The sequence below is a fragment of the Chanodichthys erythropterus genome, chromosome 3, assembly GCF_024489055.1.
Source record: "Chanodichthys erythropterus isolate Z2021 chromosome 3, ASM2448905v1, whole genome shotgun sequence".
Lineage (NCBI taxonomy): Eukaryota > Metazoa > Chordata > Actinopteri > Cypriniformes > Xenocyprididae > Chanodichthys > Chanodichthys erythropterus.
Window position 1 is genome coordinate 13,369,916 of NC_090223.1, and position 13,554 is coordinate 13,383,469.

Below are 13,554 nucleotides of genomic sequence, written 5' to 3' on the forward strand. Positions count from 1 at the left end.
TCTACTTGGGATTAATGTTTTTCTGTGCATTGTCCTTGATAAATAAGTGAAATGATATCCTCACTCCCTTTAGCGTTTCACTTCATAGCATCAACTGCACTGGAGGTATCTGCCTATATGTTGTTAAAGTTTGGTTAATTAAAAAAAAAAAAAAAGATGCCCCATTGAAATACAGTATGTGAGATGCAAAGTTTAAACTGCAAAAGTTAAGCGTACATTTTAAATTGTGACGATATGAAGGGGAAGGAGAATTTATGTGCATCAGGTTTGATGAGAAACTTCTGCAAAGGACACGTGTGTGAACTGAAAAAGCTCGCTCATCCCCGTTCACTTCGTGCCAACGCACCGTCAGTCAGTGTCTCGCTGTTTGAGGATGACGAGGACATCAGTAGCACTAAAGTTCGTACAGTAACCGTCGTGCTCGCAGAGAGACCGGTGGAAATATCCCACTGACTGCAAACACGCATTCAGGCCTATACATTTTGGCATGTAGCAGTTTTCCAAGCACAAAACAGATGTAGGACCGCTTCATTATTACACCAATAAAAAAAAAAGTTTGTGCTTGTCACAGACTTGAATGTCTGATGGGGACAGCTAGCAGTTCAACAATGTAGGCAGTTAGTCACATCAACTCCACTACAACACTGATTTAGAACAATGGTCTAACACCAAGCCTATTGGTTGGAGTATTTTAGAAATGTAATGCCCCCATCACTGCATTAACAGCCATCTGATGCTTGAATAACTTAATCCTTAAAGTTACCAAAAAGCAGGTGACTATTCTTAAATGAACAGCAGTAGCTTTAGGCTGTTGTCATTTTAGAAGATGCAGTTATCTACACTGAGAAATTAAGTATGAGAAGGTAAATTGAACATTGAGTGACCACACTAAACAATCCAGTATTTGTACATTTCCTCTTGGTTTGGTATTGCTAAATTAGCTATATTTAGATATTGGTCTATAACCAAGTAAGCTTTGTAAATTTGAGTGAATGTCACCTGCAAAGTGCATCCTAGTTTCAACCCATTTTCCATCCAAACTATGAATTATAACCTTATTTACACAGATTAGGCCATTACTCTGCAAAATGTTTGAAAAAGCACCTTTGAGAAATCCACTACAGCTGCAGGAGTATTTAGTTCATTTGGGTTTAACGTCAGTAAGTGAAAGCTCAACCAGTTAAAAGGCAGCCACTGCCTAAGTGAAACCCTTTTAGTCTTGCTTGAGTGCCTTCAGGTCATTAGAACTGAAGAACTTTGCAATTGAAAAAACAAAAAAACAAAGACTTATAAAATGGATTTTATTCAATGCAGGCATATTGGACAGGAGAAGATGTAGGTTGTCTCAAATGCATCACCTAAAAGAGGGACAGGAAATGTGCTGGATCATATTCAGTGAACTTAGCAAGAGCAAAACCTTATTAAAAGGCACAAGCATACTTGTCTGATAGTAGTCATAAACCTTGATGACCGCTGGCTTGAGATCATTCACTGCAAGAACCTGATTCAGCGTCAAAGAGTAAGTCATGGGGACGCCTTTGGGAACCTAAGAGATGGAAAAGATTAGTACATAGACAGCACTCAAGATGGCAGCTCCTGAATACCCCAATATACAGTCTCACCTCTTTCAGATACACTAGAACACCATCATCTCCAGCATCAACCCGCTCCACTAGTGGGGCAAATGTTTGGGGTGAAGACCCCAGCTGAGGGGAAAAAAAGACCATCGTTTACATAAGTTACATCCCAAGATGCTTTAAGATTCAGAAAGTCTGATTGGCTTCAACATACGAACCAGTGACGTATCTGCCGTAAAGCCAGACAGGAGCTTAATGTCTACAATAACCATGTTAGTGCTTGCTTTTGCACCATTGTACCTGAATGAGGGGGATCAAAGGAATAAAGGGGTTTAGTCAAGCTGTTCTTGCTCCTGTTCCTTTTGTAGGAGTCAAACAGGAGCTGGTTTCAGGACAAAGCCAAAACTATTCTTACATCACAGTGAAGCTCAAAATGAGATTGACTCCCAGTGGTTGGCAGTCTGCCTTCACCTTTGCTTCGACACTCAGCGTTTTGGGGACTTTAACGGGTGTTGGGATGTTGTAGAAACATGCAACCTACAGTAGTTCAGAGCAAATGATAATTCACGAGTTCACTTACAAGTCAGGTAAATTGGTAAACATTTGGCGTGCAATCCGGGGAGAGGGCTCAGAGCTCTGTAATCAGCCCGAACACAGAAATTGAGGGGGATGAAGATACAGACCTGCACAGACACACAGGAAGATCCTGACACTTTAACACTATATTTGCCAGGAACGTTCTTCAGCAGCATCTCCTGAAACAGCAGCCTGTTGTCCCGATTCACGGTGAAGCTATAAGACTCTCCTCCTGCCACAGAGGACTGTACAGTAACAGTGCTGGAGCCGTCCAAGCTGAACACTTTAGCAGCATACACAGACAGGGCATGAAGAGCCACCACAGTGTCCTAAAAACAAGCACCAGATCAAAAACTCCACTCATAAATGATTGACCTCATGTTTGGCCATTGGAGGTACCTGGGTGGAGGAGAAGCCTCCGTAGGGATTCTGCTGGATCACGAGCCAGTTGACAATGCGGTTAGCATAGCCAAGAGTTGCTGTTGAGAGAGGCTGTTCAGTGAGAACCGCTAAAAGCACATAAGAGCTGATCTCCACCGCCAGAGTATCACCAGATGAAGTCTGAGACCAATGGAGCCTAGTGCCTAAAAAGACAGGAGAGAAAGTTGATGACAAAGCCTGATGAAGCAACATCAGGAGGCAAGTGAAATTTCACCTTCAGAAATGGCATTGTTGTTCAAGGCAGTTAGAAGCTGTGATCGAGTGCTGGTCTCTCCAGCAAGACTAAAGGAGTAGGCCAGCAGAGCAGTGGCGTAAGTATTTCCCAGGTTACCAACGACAGGCCTCAAGCATGACAGAGCATTGGTGATGACAGGATCCTAAAAGAACGAACAAAAACAAATTATGATAGCCTGAACAGGAAGGTTATCCACAAGTTGCTGATGCTCTTACCGTGACAGGGATGCCTAGTTCAAGCAGTGATACAACAACATAGGCGGTCATGGTCACACTGTCCCCAACGCCACCCTTAAAAAATATAAAATATAATGATTTACAGGAACTCCGCACCATGCCCATTTGTTGGGGGCATATACGACAAGTAATGCACCTTCATGTCGTAGTGGTGCAGAGTTCCCTGCTGAATGAAACAACCATCTGAACCCTGCTTGCTGATCAACCAATCCTTTGCACTCTGCAGGACATGTGGATCGATGAAGATAAATTGCCTGGCTAGACCAAAAGTCCTCACGACAAAGGCAGTCAACCTGGCCATGGAGTAGATAAACTGACAATTACAAACTGCTGGTGTCATGACAGATTACACAAAAGAACAGTCAAACTCACCATGTATTTGATTCATCATAACCAAATGTGCTGAATGAGCCATCGTTGTGCCTGTAGTTCAGTTGTCTTTGGTATCCTGTTCAGGTCAAAAGCCACATGTAAATTGGTCAGGAAGGGATTGTATGAGGCAAGAGCAGGGGCCCCATTTCATAAAACAAGTTTGCCAAATAAGCTAGGCTCAGATTTTCCTCATTTTGAACCAAATCAACTGACAATCAGATTTACGGAAATCAGCCTGGGTTATTTGGTATACTTGTTTTATCAAACAGGCCCCAGGACTAAACCGCCTTGGAATTTAGTCTTTTTTTTATTTAAAGAGGATTTGGTCATCCATACCGCTTCGAAGGTAGCCAATGGCAGTCTCTCGGATGGCTGCGGTGAGTTGACCCGTGACTTCCAGGTACAGCAAGATGTAGATATTGGGAGCAAGAACAATCATATTCTGTTCTCCACAGCCATACGGCATCTGTAGTAACTTATCCAGATTCTTCAGTGCACGACCCATTATGTCCCCTATAAGAGGTCAAACATAAAACCCACATCAGAAGCAAGTTATTCTGGAAAACGTAACATGTCAGTATTCTCCATGAAAATGCTTTACCAAGGACTGAAACTGAGCATCTGGCTGATCCCTGAACCACATTTGTTGGAAACGTCAGAGTCACATCTTCAGAAAGAACATTTCCTGCCGGCCAAATAGAACAGATCAGCATTGAGCATTAGGTTAATGTTTGGCTGTACAAGAAGAATGTGTTTGGGAAACATTGATTGCAAACAAACCCTTTGGGCACAATAACCAACTCTGGGCACTTGTCCTCTCAACTCCTTCAGCCTAAAAAAAAAAAAAAAAAAGAAGCGCAGTAACACCACATCAGGAACCACATAATCTCCATGATCAAACTCAAGGTGGCTGGTTAACACTCACCAGGACGAGTAGACTTCGAGTGACTACATCAACACGTCCTCTTTTCGGCACAGTCACAGTCTCAGTTCCACATAGAGTACGGGATGGTTCAGCTGAAGCATTGACTGTCACATTGACAGGTCCTGCAGTGACGAACAGTTAGCAACCAAGACGTAACACTTGCACTTTAAAACGAGAGACAGTCCAAAACTGACCAAGGACAGAAGCTGTGAGAATCCATTTAAAGGTCTTTCTCCCATTAGCACAGAGACAAGATGAATATGGCCCCTTAGATGCTCCGAGAGTGAAGGCCGTGGATGAAGCTGGAGTTACTTTAACCTGCCAATGAAAATACATTGAGCAAAAGACACATTACCTTCTCTATACAGAGCCATTAAGTAGGGATGCATAGTGCCAATAAGTGGAATATAGATTTATTGATCCAATATAAATCCAGAGATACACCATCATGACTAGCACAATCAAGTTCACTTGTGTATTCAATATTGTGCCATTCTAAGATGTAATATTGTTTAGTGCGCGTATGCGATTAATCTCAGTTAGAATACATTTGAGACAAACTAAATAACCATGATTGGGACAGTCATGCATGAGAAAACTTTGTACCAAAACTGACTTCTCTGGGTTTATTTGCCAATGCGTTTTAGCATGTCTTTGTGGGGAGTGCATCCAGAACATGAGCACATTGACTTAATACAAAGTGATACAAGTGTATTTTACAAACTTGACATTAAACCGGTCATGAGATTAAGTAAATTTGACTGTTCTGGTCAGAGTAAAAGCCACTAGAAAAGCTCTTCAGACTCCTGGTACTCATTCAGCTCTTCAGCACTCATGCCCAAACAGCAACACATTAAAAGCCATGATTGGGACTGTCGTATGCATAGCATTGTAGTTGAATAATTTGTTACATTTCTATAGCGCTTTTCTGGGTACTCAAAGTGTGTTACATATGGACTGGGGAAATCTCCTTAACCAAATGCACAACATCCAGCAGGATGCGGTGATGGCCATATTGCCCCCGATCACCCACCACACAGCTTATTGGAGGAGACAGTGATGAAGCCAATCATTTAATGGGGATGATTAGAACGCCATGAATTTGGTATTGGCCAAAAATTCATAGTCGCACCCCTAATAAGAGGAAAATAAACCATGACTGACCATGATGCATGATGACAGGTAACTGAAGACCGTGGCCTTCAGCTCAAAGGTCTCCCCACGGATGATTGAGTATGGCAGGGAGAGCTCTAGGAAGAAGGGCTGGAAGACCGTCAGCTGAGCAGGAGGAGCCAGACCGAGACCTTTAGAGGACAGACAGAACGCCTCTGTCTCCCATGTGGTGATCGTGTCAGGAACCGTGAGGGGAACTTGTGTGGATCCAGTAGCTCTAAAGTACAGGAGAGAGAAATTAGGGGAACAGAAGAACGAAACCAGATTCAACAAGAGATTCTTCACTAACCCCACTTGGACAAGCTGCCAGATCCAGGTTTCTGGAAAGTAAGATCTGACAGTTACTTTAACAGAGCGCATGTCTCCACTTCTGGCTTCTGGAGGAGCAGGAGCAGCAGCCACCACCACGTCAGGGGCTTCAAGCCTTTCCAAGGCTAAAAGAGCTACAGTTAGTTCACTGAAATACAAGTTCTTACTTTCTGCATACACTACATACCAATTGTGTGGTGTTAATCTTATGCTAGTAGATGCAAACAAATTGGAATACCTCCCAAAACGCAAGTTCAAAAGGCAACACATTTACTGAATGAAACTTCATAAACCAACCCATTGGCAAGCCGGGCCGATGCCGCCAGCACGGAGGGGCTCGTACAGCGAGATTTGTTGCGACCTTCATTCCCAGGCTCTGTCACGGTAACAATCAAAACAAGCCCAAGTTCAAATCAGTGACTGCATATTCCTCAGTGACTACATGGTCAAATGGCTTTGTACCTTGAAGGTTGTGTAAGCTTTATTTGTAGGAACAAAAGGGCCACGATTTGGAGGAAGAATGAAGTTAGAATTTGCACGAGCAGCTCGACGGGGTCGAAAAGTACACTCCTGCTCATCCTCAACACTGTATGGGTAACCCGATAGTGATCGCACTGGGAGCAAGTCAAACACCTGGGACCAAGGGGAAATGGGACAAGATAGTAATGTTTCTGGAATCTTTAAAATGCATTACATAGCATTAATTGTTGGTATATTACAGTCACAAAGTTTAAAATGTTACATGTAAAAATGTACACTAGAGCTGCTGCAAGGCACATTTCATTCCATGGCAATTCAAAGTGCTTTTACATGAACAAAAATAAATAAATAATTGCATAATCGAAACAGTAAAAAGAATTCCACTATCTGGATGGAAGAGTTAAGAGGTTCAAGTAGGAAGTTTAAGTATAAATCACAATCACAACACAAGTTTGTCCAACTGATCAATCAGGATTCTTCATCCTAAAGCTGAACCTGAAGGTCAGTCAAGTCCAGTAAGAATTTAAAGACCCCGTGGTGAAAAGTTAGGAACTTGTTCATGTCTATCTGGGGTTTTAACATCCTTAACTGCAGCAAACTAGACGGTCTGAAATTACTCAGGTTTCAGATGTCAAACTACCTTTTAACCAAGGAGTCTTAATGTTATCCTGCTATATTTCTCCATTGATATTGCTAAATCTCCATGATTTTTCATATGGCAGGTGTATGATGCATATTACAAATGTCGAACTATGCCTCTCCAGTGTCGTTCAGAGTTGTTCAAAGGGTACCAATTGTTAGAAAGCAGCTGTCCAACTCCTGAATGAGAATATGGTTTAAAAACAAAACCACAACCACAATCAAATTAGCCATTTGATAAGTCAAAAGGCTAATCATAAGTTACCATTATGCATTGCATGATGCCATCAGTTTTTACAATGTCCAGAGTTTACCCCAGTAACTTGACTGAGCGGATCTTGTCTGAGCTTGTGCGAGTGAGTGGAGGCAGGGATATTTAGCATAGTCATAGATCAGTGTATATTAAATGAGGCAAAGGTGTACATTCAAGCCATTTTAAAGGGTCATGAAACCCCAAAACACTTTATGTGCAGCCTATACATATGTTTACATCATTGAAAACACTAAAAAAGGTACTCATTAAAATGTCATTCATAAGTGAAATAGCTTTAACAGGAAGACAGGAATTGCTCTGAAATGCAAAAACTATGAGTCGGAGCAACATCACAAAATCTGACGCCATTGTGTACTTTCGAACATGCTGACGTAGATTCTCGACATATACATTCATGACCTAAAGCTTATTCAAGCCAATCACTGCACTGTAGTATGCATACAATTATAATTGCAGCATTATGCATGAGGAAGTATCACTTCTCTCGCCTCGAACATATGTCTGACAACAGACCGTTTCCTCAGTGCTACAAAATGCGTTTTTCTGCGATGCGACCAGAGCAGAGGTTTGTGCGCATGTGGATTGTTTTACTCTAATCTACCAGCACAAATGGAAAATGTTCACGTGAGATCGCATTACAGTGGAGAATTCAAAGGGTCACAAAAGTGCTGTTCATTCGCCTCTTCCTGCTCGTTTAAACACGCGAGCCGTATAGGCTGGGTTTCCTTCAGCACAGCAGCACGTGTTTGTATTTTGCTCGCGATGCGGTCAGAACTGGGGTTTGAATACGAACACATGAAAAATACAAATGTTTTTATGATATACAGGCTGGGTGCACATATGCTCGGTGATGAGTTTAACACTAGCCACGTGCACACTAGCCATAGGCACATAACTTTAAACACAGATACTTTATTCTTTGAGCTATTTCACATTCTCCTGCACCAAACATTAACCAGCACTGTATAGTTATGCACATATTTCATCAAGTCTTCTTCAAATGAATTATATGTACAAACTGGACACCAATACAGTGGTGTAGCCTCCCTGAACGCAACAATATAATTATTCTAATAGACAAGACTGATTTTGAGACTGCAGTGCTCGTAAATGTAAATCAAAGTAGCCCATTATTAGCTCTATTAAATATTCTTTCACATTTCTCCCTTGTGCATGGGAGTTTCTCTCCATGCTCATATATTAATATTCATTGTGTATAATGAGGTTGTTGTAGGTCTGTGCTTCATTGGTTTTTCTCCCAACACCCCCACCCCAAAAAGTCAAAGGGATTTTAATGATTCAAAGTCCAACTTTGTTACTACAGGAGGACTTTAAATCAACTGCAAATTGATACCATTTTAGGACTCAGACGTCTTCCTGGCTCCAGTATCCAGACACTTTGATCTACAGCGCTGAGGCCACAAAGAGATCCTGCTTGAGCAGAGACAGTCAAAACATTTCCCTCAGCAGGAACAGCTGTAGCCGGAGAGAACTGCAGAGACACCTGGAACAAGGAGTAACACGCTGTAGGACACGTCACCATTCCCCACTTGAAGCCAAAAATAGCTAGTGTACATACCTTGTTTTGGAAACATGCTTCAGTGTCAAAAGATGCACTACCAACAACTACATTCTCACTGGGCAGAACACAGTAGACCAGAATCTGCACTGCTGGAGCCATATCAACACCAACAGACAGCTGGAACGACACTGAGCCACTTGCGACTTTATTAGAAGCCTTCACTTTGACGGTCTTAAATCCATGGAGGACGATCACGCCTCTGGACAAGACCTGACAGAAGAGGAAAGTTGAAGATGGACCAAACAACAAAAAAAAAAAAAAAACCCACACATTCACTCACCATATAGACGACATCAGCACTGTAGTCACCAGACTCCCCAACAAAAGAATATTTCACGGTCACTGGAAAGGTAGCACCACATTTGAGTGGCTGCTCAAGCGTCACTATAGTCAGTTCACTAAGTGATGGGTTGTTGGGAGAATCAGGTTGGAGAAGCCGCACAACCCTCGTATCTGTAGTGAAGTATGGCGATTTGTAACTATAAACAATCCCTGGAGTCGCACTAGCCTGGGGAGCAATGAATGCAATGGGTTTTTGCAAGAGTGACTGAAAGAAGTCTACATTTCACAAATATGAGCGAATCATACCACCAGATTCAGATCTGCTTTAGGAAGATTAGCAGTGTTGAGAGAGAATGTGGCCAGTCCCTTCTGGTTTGTGGTCAGATTTAGCAGCGGTTTGTCGTCATTACCATTAAGGAGATACACAGCTTTTTTCACAAATGGAGTCCCATCAAAACGAGACACGGTTATCTGTTGGGAAAGATCTCGGTTAGGAAACGGAACCAATGAGAAGGCTATGACAAGGGATACATTTCACTTGCCTTTCCATTAATCTTTGACCCAGGTTCAATATAATCAGGGAGGTCCACAAATGTGACCTTGCCGACTTCAAATGTAATGGACACGGTTGCAGATTTTGACATTACTACATCTGAGGAGAAAAAAAAAAAAAGCACCAAGTCAGCATCCTCCATACACATACTGTTGGTTCAGTTTAGACAATAGCTCACCTGTTCCCTCCTCAGTGACATTCACAGTCACAACAAACAAATCTTGAAGACTATTTTCAAATTTGGTGTTGAAAAACACTGAAGTTTTGATGGTAAAGGAGGCACATCCAGTGGCATTCATCTGGTAGGAGAACAGGGTCACGTTTAAGTCAAGCACAAGCAGAAGAAAAACCCTCCACTGTAAGGCAGGAGTTACACACCGGTGCAGATTTACTCAGGCACAGACGGGTCACGTCTGGAACATATTGAAGTGGATCACGGCACACATCCACCAATGCTTGACCAGGTACAGGTTGGCCATATGTGTATCTGGGAGATAAAGCACAAGATCAAGAATAGACTACAAACAAGACAAGAAAATAAAAGCCTCACTTACTTGGCACAAGCCTCAACTTTTAGTCCCACATCTGCAACACTGTATGTCTCTGATGAGTTTACGGTCACGTCAAACTTGGGTAAAACTAAACCAGAAAATCCTTCAGATTAAGACCTCTGATATGTTGTACTGTTGCACAGAGTGATCAACTTACCATATTTCTTCACCTCAAAAACCTGGGAGATCTCTCGGTCACCAATAAAAGCCTTTAGTAAGTACATCCCTATCTGAGCCTCCGAGTTCAACTGGTGCGAAAGCTGCAATATCCACCCCGTTGAGGAAACATTGGTCCACTGACCAATCCGGTTATTATTATTGTCCTATTAAAAACAACAGCTCAGAGAACAACAATCAATCAAGTACAAAAAGCTCTATTAAAAAGACTTCAGAACACTCACCTCAACCACAACCAGATTGTACTGAAAGAAGGGAAATATTAAGAATTGAAGAGCACAAACATTGATGTAGCAATATAAAAATTAATGGTTTGCTCATGGCTAGACCTTACCATCTGATCAAGAGGAACAAATTGGTCATCCATGGTGACAACTCTGAAATTCACTGCAAAAACACCAACATACGTTTGTTGCATAATGCACTTGAAAATGATAACTCGTAGCGCAATTGACTTTCTACACCCAATTCTGGGCACATTTAACAACTACTGTAGCTAAAACATTCTAAGACTGCGCTTAACACGGCAATCGTTTCCTGCAACTGAAGCAGATTTACATACTTGCACATGGAATTTGAACACCGAATGTAATCGCAGACTGAACACTACTGGCTCTGAATGGAAGCATTTGAGTGTGATCAGTCATAACTCATAAGCGTCAATTTACATTCATAATTGGCCTTACAATCATTAAGTGTGTGCATGGCTTAAGATTCATCCAAAGATTCATTCACAGCTCACCTGTTTGTCCTGGATTGTAGATGGGTTTGTCGGTTTGGATGAAGGTCAAAGGTAGGTAAGACTTGAACAGGACTTTCCTCTCTTCGGTCGCTCTGAAGACCTTCCCTTGAACTTCTACCTTCAGATTCTGCACTGATTCTCCATTTACTCGAGGAGCCTGCAGAGAAATTCAGTAAACAAACGAGCCAGATGAAAAAGCCACATGCATCTAATGACAGACCTTGAAATCAAAGCAGCGGTGAAATGGCATCATAGAGCACACGTTCACAAGTTCAGTCATTCCATTTTTGTCATCAAGCAGAGAAACCGTCATGGTGAGATGCTCTTGTGGATTCAGAAGAGTTGCACACAATTTGGCATCAGATCCAGACTCAATCACTGCAGGGAATGTCACCATGAATGACCTGTGTAAACAAAATTTAGGTTGAGACCAAAAAGGAATCAAGCCAGAACATGTAGATGTTGGATTAACAGGGTTGCAGATCAAAACTAGCCCAAAATGATTCTCCATCAGGGGGTGGGTTGGAGTGGGCAGGTGAAGTTGTAAGTAGTTGGGTTTGCTTATCTGGATGGGACAAGCATGCAGAAAAAAAAACATGCACATGGATACCACAGGTTTGGCAACACTGGGCTGCCATGGTCAAAATAAGCACAAGAAAAGTTGAACTGTTGGATCTTATTTATATTTAATCACTTGAGCACTAGATGGCTAAAGTAATGACTAACGCACATTAACATGCAACTAAACTGGAGTCATTTTGCCATCTTTAAGACTAAAGCAGCATGGACATTAGACCCCTTCTGTTCACTTCAAAACTCATGGTACTTACGGCCTTTTCTGTCCTTCAACAGCAAAGAGGAAAAGGGCTAAAATGAGCCCTTTCCAAACACAAATCTCTCTCACAGCCATGAAGAGTAATCATCCAAGACTAGACAGAAATCAAGGGTTTCTTTCAAAAACCCAACAGTACTTTTAAAAAAAACACACTGTTCAAATGCTTTACAGCTTAACTTTGAATCATCTGCCAGTGTTATTTAAATGCTCTTAATAAATCAGAACAGGTTGATTTCGCACTCACAGGCAATCAAGCAGTCGTTAGGGCGGAGCCCTGGTGATTAATCAGAGTTGGTTGCCAGCTCTCATGCATGGAGGCAGAAGGGCAACACTGAACTGTGACTGGAGTGATGATGGTAGGAAGTGATGTTGAATCAGGAAGTGAGCAGGAAGTTGATTGGATGGAAGAAGGAGGTAGAATGAAATAGGAAAAGTAAATAGTAAGTAAAAGTAAATGGTCTAGTAAATAGAAAAAGGAAGAAAATACATCAACAAAACTCAGATAGTCATAAAGAGGTAAGCATAAGGAAAGATATAAAAATAAATGAGGGACACAAGGTCATCGTTACATTTGAATCACCAGAATCAAGGAACCCATTAAAGATAAGTGAAGCATTAAAGAGCAAACTAGGGGACATTGTGTATGCCAAAACATTGCAAGATAGAAGCATAATGGTTATATGCAAAGATGAAGCACAGACAGTAAAGGCATTGCAAATAAAATCACTGACATGATACACAGTTAAATGTTCAAGCTGGAAAGAAAGAAGAGCAGTTAGAGGGTTAGTATATGGTATTCCTACAGAAGTGACTGAAGAAGAAATTAAAAGAAATGTATCAAATGCTAAGGCTGCAATTCACAAGGGACGGACTTAAAAGAGACAGTTTATCTGTAATGATACAGTTTGAAGAAGAAGCACTGCCAGTAAGGGTCATGGTTGGATATATGAGCTACAATGTAAGGGAATATGATCCACCTCCATTGAGGTGCTATAAATGCCAAAGATTTGGGCATGTGGCTGCTGTATGCAAAAGTAAACAAAGATGTGGCAAATGTGGAGGAGAACACCAGTATGGAGAGTGTGAAGAAAATGTGAAATTGAAGTGTTGCAATTGTGGGGAAGAACATAGTGCAGCATATGGGGGCTTTAAAGTAAGGAAAAGAGCAGTGAAGGTACAGAATATCAAGATAACTGAGGGGATAACATATGCTGAAGCCATTAAAAGAGTGAAGAATAGTGAAACTTCAGATATAAATGAAAAAACAGACAGTATGGCTAGCCACAAAGGAAACAATCAATGCAACGTCAAGTTTGTAACATTTATGGCAGAGGTGGTTAACTGTTGAGCTCAGACAACAAGTCGAACGAAAAGGATTAAAATCATAATCAGGTCAGCAGAGAAATACTTGGATGTAAGATAAACAACAGTACAGAAAGTATAAGATACTCTAGTAGGAGATTTCCAAGGAACACAGAAAAGTAATGGATAAATAATGAGACTTGAAATTTTACAGTGGAATGCAAGAAGTCTTCTAGCAAATGGACAAGAATTAAAAAAATATGTAGATGAGTTAGAACAAAAACCAAATATAA

The 13,554-nt window shown here is 41.5% G+C and overlaps 1 protein-coding gene across 1 annotated transcript; it reads right to left on the reverse strand.

Moving 5' to 3' along the window:
* Window positions 1-1,287: 1,287 nt before the first annotated feature.
* On the reverse strand, window positions 1,288-12,078 carry LOC137003404 (alpha-2-macroglobulin-like). The gene is made up of 34 exons (XM_067363555.1): window positions 11,955-12,078; window positions 11,345-11,528; window positions 11,125-11,281; window positions 10,717-10,769; window positions 10,607-10,627; window positions 10,363-10,528; window positions 10,209-10,293; window positions 10,033-10,141; window positions 9,833-9,953; window positions 9,644-9,753; window positions 9,408-9,572; window positions 9,100-9,327; window positions 8,817-9,029; window positions 8,592-8,741; window positions 6,307-6,477; window positions 6,142-6,220; window positions 5,825-6,023; window positions 5,527-5,752; window positions 4,557-4,680; window positions 4,363-4,484; window positions 4,218-4,269; window positions 4,039-4,122; window positions 3,774-3,950; window positions 3,438-3,513; window positions 3,202-3,358; window positions 3,045-3,119; window positions 2,809-2,971; window positions 2,553-2,737; window positions 2,261-2,482; window positions 1,993-2,114; window positions 1,796-1,877; window positions 1,623-1,706; window positions 1,441-1,546; window positions 1,288-1,358 (listed from the first exon to the last, which is right to left on the reverse strand). The coding sequence occupies exons 1-34, from the start codon at window positions 12,032-12,034 to the stop codon at window positions 1,306-1,308; spliced, it is 4,401 nt and encodes a 1,466-aa protein (XP_067219656.1). The 5' UTR covers window positions 12,035-12,078; the 3' UTR covers window positions 1,288-1,305.
* Between the last annotated feature and the right edge of the window lie 1,476 nt (window positions 12,079-13,554).